We start from the raw sequence: 9,344 nt of genomic DNA, 5'->3' as shown, positions 1-9,344 counted from the left end.
ACACCTTTTATGTCTCCTTTTGCTTATTATTAGGACACGCATTTCAATCATTACACACCTTTTTAAACTACCTGGAGATGCATGGGAGACATAAATGCAAAAGTAACATTATTGGTATAGTATTATTATTTTTCCTAAGCAATTCACTGTTTTCCTCAAATCCAAGCACATGATTTCTTGTTTATTGTGTAATAACAGCCTTGTGTTGCAATGGTAAGTAGGACACAGATACAGCTTTTCAATGATGTACAGTACTCTTTCTTATCTTTAATTAAATGCTATTCCCTTGTATTGGAACACATTCTGTGATTACACATGTTTACAGTCTCTAAGTAACTTACCACCAAATACACTAATGAAAATCAGTGCCCCAAAGCAACTTGTGCCTTTTGTCCTGTACCATACCCCACCTCTCTCATATTCTTTTTTTTTAAATTTTATTATTACTTCCAGTTTCCATTTTAAAAATTAAGGGGTTGAATTAAGCACTTTTGTATGAATTTCCTCCAACCATCTCTGTTTTTGATCTAGGGACATGTATCTATCTAGCTCTCTGCCCTTCCCCAGAACAGTAACCCCTGGGGATACCATAGAGCATAGAGATTATACAATTTAATAAAGTCACAATAAAACATCCAAGGCCTTTCATACTTTTTCACTTTCTTTAACTCAATTTATTTTTCATTTCATGGACAGAGATTTAGTCCTGGTATTAGTTTATGATTTTGCTGAAAGAATTACCGAACACATACAAAAAGGAAATATTATTTTTATTATTTATTTTGTGCCATGTATACCATAGGAAAAAAAAAAAAGAGTTGAAATCACTTCAGTACTGCTGTGTTTTTCATTACAAAGTTATTACATATAGAAATTACTCCAAATTATCTGAAATGAATGGAAATTATGAGGTTTAAATTCCCCAGGTTACTGCAAGCACAGCACTGGAAATTTATTTTGTCATCTTGCTGAACATAATTGCTACAACAAAATTTCTTCCATTTTACAACCACAGCATAACTTATTTATACCAGTGTTGTTGTAATTTTACATCAATAAGTTGCATGGGAAGGAGAACACAGGTGGTAATTGAAAGCAATAATTTGTAGTGGGGTCCAGGTGGAACAGTTGGCTCAGAGAAGACTTCATTTGCTGCTCTGTACATACTCTGCTTCTCGGTGGCCTTTGACTAGGATGCTATCAAACCTCTAGTCCACCCAGCACTGAAGTGGCCTGATCACCCTAAATTACCTTTCAAAGCAGCAGTGGAAGTGAGAGAAAGAACTGATCTGTCTTTGTAGCACTGACCCGCAGCTCACGTGCAGAAGCTGGAAGTGAGGTGCATAGGGAGAAGGTGAAATCACAACTGGGAGAGTGGGAAGCACAATCCTGGAGTCAGGAGCAGCGTCCTTGAAGGAACTGAGCTGGAAGGGAACACAATTTAGGGCTGGAGCATGCATGTGTGCACACGTGTGTGTGCTCTCAGTGTGTTACAGCCAACGCCAGCTGTTGCCCCTGGCTTTCCAGCTCAGCCGTCCTCAGTGAGCGTGGACAGACATTGTCATGTGTCTGTCGAAGGGAATACTGTTATTTGATCATTTTCAATTAAGATGTGAGTAGTTGCCTGAGACATGAGCAATGACGCTAACATTCATATTTTGCTCCACTCTTTATGAACAGGAATGTGTAATTTGGGTGCAATACACAAGCACTCCCTGGCCAGGCATCCACACTTCTGCGATCTGTAATTGTCAACAGGAATAATGAAACTGCAGAGGCTGATACTGAACCTAGAAACTGATGAATTTCCCTGTTTGAGTTCCGTCGTGCAAGTTAAAATAGTAAAAATAATAATAACAACGATGCTAATTTGTTACTATGGATATACCCTATTTAAATAAAATAAGGTAGGAAGAAGGTAGAGGGAAAAAGAACAAGAATGAATGGGTTGCCGCTCTCTTCTGATGTTCAGATTCGGATTTTCATGATTCACAAGAGACAGACTGGAATGTTTCTGTCATGAGTTCAAGCTGAAGATTTCATTGCAACATTCAGAGCTTAGAGGCCTTTGTTATTTTAAACAATCTAAAGATTTCAAATCCTCTTGAAATCATCTGAGAAGGGAAAGAGAAGAAATTGGTTGAAACTTGCACTTGAAAGCAGAGGAGAGCTGTATCAATCCCAAATTTCAGCTTGTGTAAGTTTTGAGGAACACCTATGGAGGGAGGAGGGGTTCTTTGTCCCTACCACATGCCAGCCAACTTGCACGTGAATCTCCCATGCAAGACCGTGTTATGCATTTCCATAATGGACCAACTTTTAAAAGTACTTCTTCTGACAAAAATAGCCCTCAATTTCTATGAGGTTTTCAGGGATATATATTTTTTGGGATGAATTTAGTTCTGGTTCACAAAACTTAGCTTACTGCACCAAGCAATGATGGCATTTGTTTTCCAAAGGCACAAACAATCCTTGGATTGAAGTCGTTAGAAAAGATGTGCCAGCTTTTTTTAAAAAAGCCTCCCCAGCAACAGCGGGTTTTGCCCATCTTCCTTCAAATTTTTTTTCTTGTCCTAAAGCGGGTGCTGTGTGGATGCACAAATGGCATTCATAGTGGGATGGAGTACATGTAGCAGATGGGATGCTTGACTCCTTTTTGTGTTGGATGCTTGTAAAGCATGTTCTCCTCTACCTTTGCCTATTGGCATGTGCACACAGGTGCAGGTGGTCCTTTGCAGTATGAGAGAAGGTGCTGGACAGAATTGTTGCCTTTTAGTAGAACTCTCAAGTTACAACTGTAGGGGCAGGTTTGGTTCTCACTGCAATCCCTGAGGTCCTGCAAGTAATTTCAGTGGGGACACAACTGGGTCTCTACTGTCAGAAAGTCTGAAGCTTAAAAGAAAGAAAACATGGACTGATCTTGCACTTTATGTGGTTTAAAAAAAGCCCCAAAATAAAAACAGCGTTTTTCTTCTGTTCTGGCTTGCTGGTTCCATGAGGGGGGTTTGCTTTTTTTTTTTTTTTTTTTTTTTTTTTTTTTTTTTTTTTTGAGAGGTGGTATTGTTTTGCTTTTATCTAGTTTTATTAAAAATAGGTGTGGGGGAAAACTCAGCCCCAGCATTTTGACTGTTATCTAGTACGTTTAACACTTGGAAAGAGTTATTAAGATGAGGGACTCTGTGTGAATTGAAAAAAATACCACCAAAAAAAGCCAGCAAAAGAACTCACAGACCACTGACTGAGGAAGGGACTCCAAGGAAGGTTTAGAATGTAAATGTTGAGAAAAATCTGATTTTCTAAATTCACTCAGAGAAACATCAGCAAGTGACAGCCACCAAAAATAAGGGGACACCAAATGTCTTGAAAACACAGCAAAATCTTCATCTCTTTTGCCTCACTCCAAAAAGTCTTGGGAATGGTGCAGGGGATAATACATTATCCTCTTAAGCCTTCATTTCACTGCACTCTCAAATACACCAGTGTCATGGAAGAGAAAATCAAGTGAATAAATGTTGCAATTTATATATATTTGAATAGATAACAAGAACAATTTTACTGTTTGCCATAAATGAAAACCCCACCAAATCATTCCTCTAATTGAGGTTCTGAAGCTCTGTTTATGGTTGCAAAGTGATTTGATACAAAAAAATTACACATTTTGAGTTATTATATCACCCAGAAATTTGATGCCACTTAACTATGTAATTTTCAGAAATGATATAAAACCACTGCAGAAAAATATTCAGGGAAGCCCAAAAGACCTCTTTTTATCTGTTTTTATGGGTCTAAAATGAGAACTCGCAGAGATCCTTGCTCTGTATGTGAAGGCTGAACTGCCACCTCGGGAGCTTTATTAATATGTATGTAAATATGATCTGGTTAGATCCTGTGTTTCTGTGCCGTTTCACAAGGTGGAGCGGCTAACTAAGCCGAACAGATCAACGCCCTGTGTTTATTTTCTTTTTTTTTCCCCTCCCAAGCAGCAACATTTAAAGATTCAAAGAGAATGAGGACAGCAGCCTCATTTATGTCAAGATTGTCTCAAACCTCCTTCCTTCCTTCCTTCCCTCTCTTCTCTCCCCCCACCCTGCCCCAACTCCCAGACCTGTATCAAAAACAATTTACTTCTAACTTAGCATAAGCTTTCACATTAAAGACTGAGGAGAAACCAAAATCACATCACACAGAATCTGCAACTACAATTTTTCTTCCACTGAAAAGTTACTTGACCAAATAGGGAGAAAGTGGAAATGCATTCAAAATATGTCCAAGTGGCACATCAAGATTATCCTCCATGAGAATATTGGGACTTCCTCTTTACACTGAAGCCGCAGTTGTTTATGCATCTATATCCTTGCCAAATTTTAGCTAAACACATTAAAAAAAGAAGAAAAGAAAAGAAAAAAAGAGAGAAACCCAGAAGCTGAGCATGTGTGCTGAGAGTTCTTGACTCAGCATGCCTTGTTGTATATAGGATAAAATGGAATATTTGACATCAGATGAGCTTGTTTTTCCCTACGATAAGGACAGTGTTTCTGCATGAGAACTCCTCAAATCCCTTATACATTATGAAGACAGGAAAGATTATTATCTTAATACAAGATATGTAGCGCAAGAGAGTGCTTTCTCCCCCCTAATTCAAAACAAGGGGCCTTAGTACTTCTAAAGCTAGTGAAAAACTTGTTTTCTTCTTGCAGATTATGCTCCCATTTTGCTTGGGCTTTTTTTCTTTCTTTGGTGATATTTTTGTGGCGTTTTTTGGGCGTTTTTTTGTTGTCGTGGGGAGCTGCGGCCGCAAGTTTGCAGGCTGGTGGCAGAGGCGGGAGCTGAGCCGCAGCTCCAGGACAGCGGAGCGTAGACCTGGGGGGGCTCAGCCCCCTTTGCCGGCGGCGAACGCCCAGCACGGCCGCGCAGACCGGGACAAAGCGGGGCGATGCCGGGGCCGCCGTCGCCCGGGCAGCCCCCAGGGACCCAGGGCCCTCTCAAGGGGCTGCTGCGGCGGGTGAGGGAGAGACAGAAACGCAGGGCCAGCTGCAGATGGAGGCAGGTCGAGGGATAGGTCAAGGTTAGAAAGAGCCTGCTATTGATCTGGCTTTGAACGCGAGACAGGGAGAGCAGAGAGACTAAAGGGGGAGCTGTGAGACAAGACATTAACAGCTTTCAGTGCTAATGATCACAAGTGCCAGACAGGGGAGGAAAGAGAAGACTGAGAAATCACTTTGGAATTTTTTTTCCTCTATTGGGATGTATTTTCGTCGTCGTCGTCGGAGGCAGGCTGGGGGCTCAACCCCCGAAGCCCTGCCAGCAGCTGGAGGGGCGGGAGGGGACTGCGGTGGCCCCGCTGCCCCGGGCAGCTGGGGAGTCCGCCTGGTCAATCATTGCCGGCCCTTATCTCCTGCTCTCAGTGCCCACTGGAAGACACTGGTTAATCAACAGATGATGCCCAGTAACTTCCCGATAAGCCGCGCTCCCAAGGGGTGCAGCTTCCTGCAGCTCGCCCAAGAACGGCGGCGGCCGCCGGCGGCCGGACTTTGCACCCCTCAGCAGCCCCATGCCCACGGCCGCAGCCCCGCGGCGTGGCCTGGGGACGGGCCGCGCTGAGCGCAGCAGCACAGCCACACAAAGCCTGTCGGCCTCGCCAGCCGCGAGCAGAGAGGGATCAAAGCGGGGAGAGCAGTGCGGGCAACCCCATCCCCGCTGATCGGTCCGGGCCCCTTCCCGCGGGGGCGGAGGTCAGCGAGGGGAGCCCCTTCTCCCCCCCCAGTTCCCCCGCCTTGGTGCCGCATCCTTCACCCCGACTCGGACGCGGCTGCCCCGCAGGGCAGGACTGGGGGCTCCCCCCTTGGGCCCCGGGGCGGTGGGCCCGTCCCTCCCCGCCCGGCGGCGGGGCCCCTGCTATCACCACGGTCATTTTCCTTTGCAGGACCCCGCAGAACAAACCAAACACACAGGGCGAACAATCGCAGCAGTTTAAGCGCCGTTAATGGTCTTGTACGTGTTTGTCGAGCGTTAGCAGAGGCGGAGGGCCGAGCCCGGGCACGGAGGGCAGTGCCAGGCTGGCCCGGCGCCCACCGGCAGGGGCTGGGGTGCCCGCCGCCCTCGGCGCTCGCCGGGCCGGGCTGCAGGGTCTGGCAGCGCCGGAACGAGAGCTGTGAGCGGGCGGGCGGGCGTGGGGAGGGAGAGGCAGATTTCCTGGAGGAGGCGAGAGCGATGCTGTTTAGCCAAATTCTTCTCAAAGCTGATTAAGGGCACCGAGATGAATTCTGGTCCCCTCAAGGCTCTCATGCGATTTAATACGAAAAATACTCATTTAACGAGGAAAGTAAATGACACGAGTGCAGCGCGGGTCTCCAAGTGGGCTCCGGGTACGGACTGGTTACTTGGGTTTCTGCTCCCTCTGCCTCCGAGCCCCCAGGCCTCCCCTCTCCCCGTTCCCCTCGCCCTGACCAGACCTGGTGCTGAAAAGCTATTTGCACCGAACTGTTTACTTATCGGGGGAGGAGGGAGAGAGAGAAACAATCGCAGGAGATGGGCTGGGAGAGAGGAGGTAGAGGGGGAAAAGTTGGTTTCCAAGAATGTTCCAAGTTAGAAGCGCACGCAGTTGAGGGCATTTACCTGCGTGTGAAATAGGAGGACAAGTGCACTGGGATGCGGTTCCTGGGAACTCGGCGTCTCTCCGTTCGTGGCTGAGACTTAATTCCTCCAAGGAAAAATAGTGTCTGCCAGGATTTTAAGGGAAGGGGGGTAGGGGGTTGGGAGAAGGTCGGAGCGTGTGTGCGTGTGCGGATCGAGTGTGCGCGCGTGTCCCGCTACCATCGCACTTCGGGTAGGGAGAGAGGAGGGGGGAAAAAATCCCTCTCCCCAACCCACACAGATATTTGTGTTGTTGTAAAACTGTTTGAAGAAATGCAGGGGGAACGCGCTCGCCGCCGAGGAGCTGCGGCGGCGCCTGGAGGGAAGGAAGAGCAGCCCGCGACCCCTGGAGAGCCTCCGCTCCTGGGCACGGACGGCGGGAGCACGACCCAGCGCCGAGCCCGGGCGGCGGAGAGAGGCGGCCGCGATGAGCAGCGGCGAGGCGGCGGCACGGGCGGGCAGCGCGGGACCGGCGGGCAGCGCCGCCGCCTCCCCCAGCGCCCCCGCGGACCCCGGCAGCCGCCCCCGCCCGAGCCGCCCCCGCTGCGGCCGGCGCCGAGCTCGGGGAAGTTTGGCCGTGCGTGAGGATGCAGATTTATTCCTTCCCCCCGCTCTTTCCCTGGCCGCCGGCGCTCCGCGCACTGGAAGCGGCGCTGCACAAAGCCCGGAGCGGCGGCGAGCCCTGCGTGTGCCGTAGTTGGTGTGTGTGCGGTGTGTGTGCGTGTGCGGTGTGTGCGGTGTGTGCGAGTGGCGTTTCTTGTTCTCTTGCAGGGTACAATGTTAAAAAGCCACCGCTAGTCGCCCCCAGTGCTCCTACTCTCTGGGTCTTTTTGTCTCTAGTGCAGATTAAACGTCACGTCCGCACTTGAACTTGAATTTTATCCCATTGTACAGAGGCAGCCCCAGCCATAGAGAGACAGAGCGCTCCCAGAGAACCAGGACTCCGCCATCTTCACATTGCAATATATAATAGTAATAGCCAGCACCAGCCCAGCTGCACTGGGGGCTTCCTTCCTTCCAGTCCCAGTGCCAGGCGAGGGGGGAAGAGTGCAAAGTGGTGCAGGAGCACTGGCAATCCAAAAGCACCAGGGCAAAGCAGTGCCACTTGAACTGGGAAAGAGGAGACACAGTTTCGGCTACCCCTTTTCAAAAAAATTCTCTCTATATATCTACCCAGCAAGGGTCAATCTCTGAGAAACATTTTTTTTTGGCGATTTTTTTTTTGTGTGGGGGCTTTCCCAATTCTAGTACTTTTCTTCTTCTTTTTTTTTTTTTTTAACTACTGTTTTTTTTCTTTTATTTTATTTTTTAATTTTTTTTTTTTAACCCTCCTGGTGGAAAAGCTCACTTGCCAATTTGCCAAGCACTCTGGAAAGAGGGAAAGAGAAAAGTGTCACTGGCGGTGCATATCCTCCTAAGTTCAAGAAGAGATCTGGAAGTCCAAGTGGCAGAAGCAGTGGAGAAAAGACAGTGTGTGAAAGAGAAAGAGAAAAAAGAGCGAGAAAGAGCTTTTCCTGATGATGATGATGACGATGATGATTTTTAATTGAGAGGGAATCCCATCCAGTGCACCACAGCAGCAACAAAAAGGAGGCTTTTTTTTTCGTTTTTGATTTTTTTTGAAAGAAGAACTCGATAAAGAAGAAGAAGAATAAAGAGGAAAAAAAAAAAGAGGAGGAGGATCGGCCCCCAACACATCCCCCCAAACCAGTGCAGCTCTCCAGGCGATGCCAGTGTAAATGCCAGGGCAATGTCCCGTCGCAAGCAGGGAAACCCGCAGCACTTGTCACAAAGAGAGATTATCACACGTAAGTTTGAACTTGGAACCAGACCGAGCCGAAATCGAGAAGCAAAATTAGGGAAGGGGAGGAAGCGGTTGGGGGGGGGGGGGGGGGAACTCCAGGAGCAACCAAAGCTGGTAAATGACTTCAGAGAGAGGGAGAGGAGAAGGGAATTAAAGAGGGGAGGGGGGTGTGTGGCTGGGGGGGATGGGCTGGGGGTGGAGGGGGGGAGAAGCCCGAAGTTTGCTGTGCGTTTTTGCAGCGGTGCGGAGGTGAGGCGGGCAGGCAGGCGGGAGGGCAGGCGGCGTGGAGCGGGGAAGGAGCAGCCGGCGGGCAGAGCGCGGCGTGGGGCGGCGCGGGGCTCTCCCGGGGAGCGGCTGCATGTGCGGGGGGCGGCGGAGCGGGGCGCGCTGCTCCGGGCCGGGCCGGGCCACCCCGCCGGGGCTCCGCTGCTCCTCGTTCCTTGCTTCGGGGGCAGCACGGAGCGGTGGGAAAAGTTGGCCGAGAGCCTTGCCTCGGCGTGACAGCCGGGCCGCGGAGGGGGGGGGCGGATCAAGGTGGGCAGCAAGGGAGGGAGAAGCGGAACGGCCGGGGGGACTTAGCGGGAAGCACATGGAGACGGCGGGCCGGCGGCGGCGGGGCCGAGCCCCCTGGCACTGGAGCGCGGGGCAGGTAGAGGGCCAGCTGCGCCCTGCCCGCCCCAGGTGCATCGCCGGCGGGGAAAGAGAACTCTACTCCGAAGCGCGGGGCAAGGCAGAACCAGCTCAGCTGAGGCTAGAGGCAGGGCAGGGGCTGCCGAGGGGCCGGGTGCGGGCGGCAGTGTCTGTCGGTGGCGGAGGGTACGAAGAAAGCCGAGGCGGGGGCCGGGGATGGAGTGCATGAAATACGGGCCGGGCAGCTGCACCGGCTCGCCTGCGGGGCAGGAGCAGA

General features: G+C 49.7%; 1 protein-coding gene across 4 annotated transcripts in view; it reads left to right on the top strand.

Moving 5' to 3' along the window:
• Nucleotides 1-8,383: 8,383 nt before the first annotated feature.
• The window catches only part of BCL11B (BCL11 transcription factor B), a gene marked incomplete at both ends in the record, with an annotated part of 90,604 nt that continues 89,643 nt past the window's right edge, over nucleotides 8,384-9,344 (top strand). For all 4 annotated transcript variants that reach the window (XM_082284310.1, XM_082284308.1, XM_082284309.1 and 1 more), the window contains one exon: nucleotides 8,384-8,441. In XM_082284310.1, the coding sequence (XP_082140436.1) occupies nucleotides 8,384-8,441 (58 nt within the window). The remainder of the gene's footprint in view (nucleotides 8,442-9,344) is intronic.

Source organism: Coloeus monedula, assembly GCF_965178545.1.
Source record: "Coloeus monedula genome assembly, chromosome: 6".
NCBI classification, from domain to species: domain Eukaryota; kingdom Metazoa; phylum Chordata; class Aves; order Passeriformes; family Corvidae; genus Coloeus; species Coloeus monedula.
The sequence above is the reverse complement of the archived record's forward strand: the minus strand, read 5'-3'. Positions and strand labels throughout refer to the sequence as shown.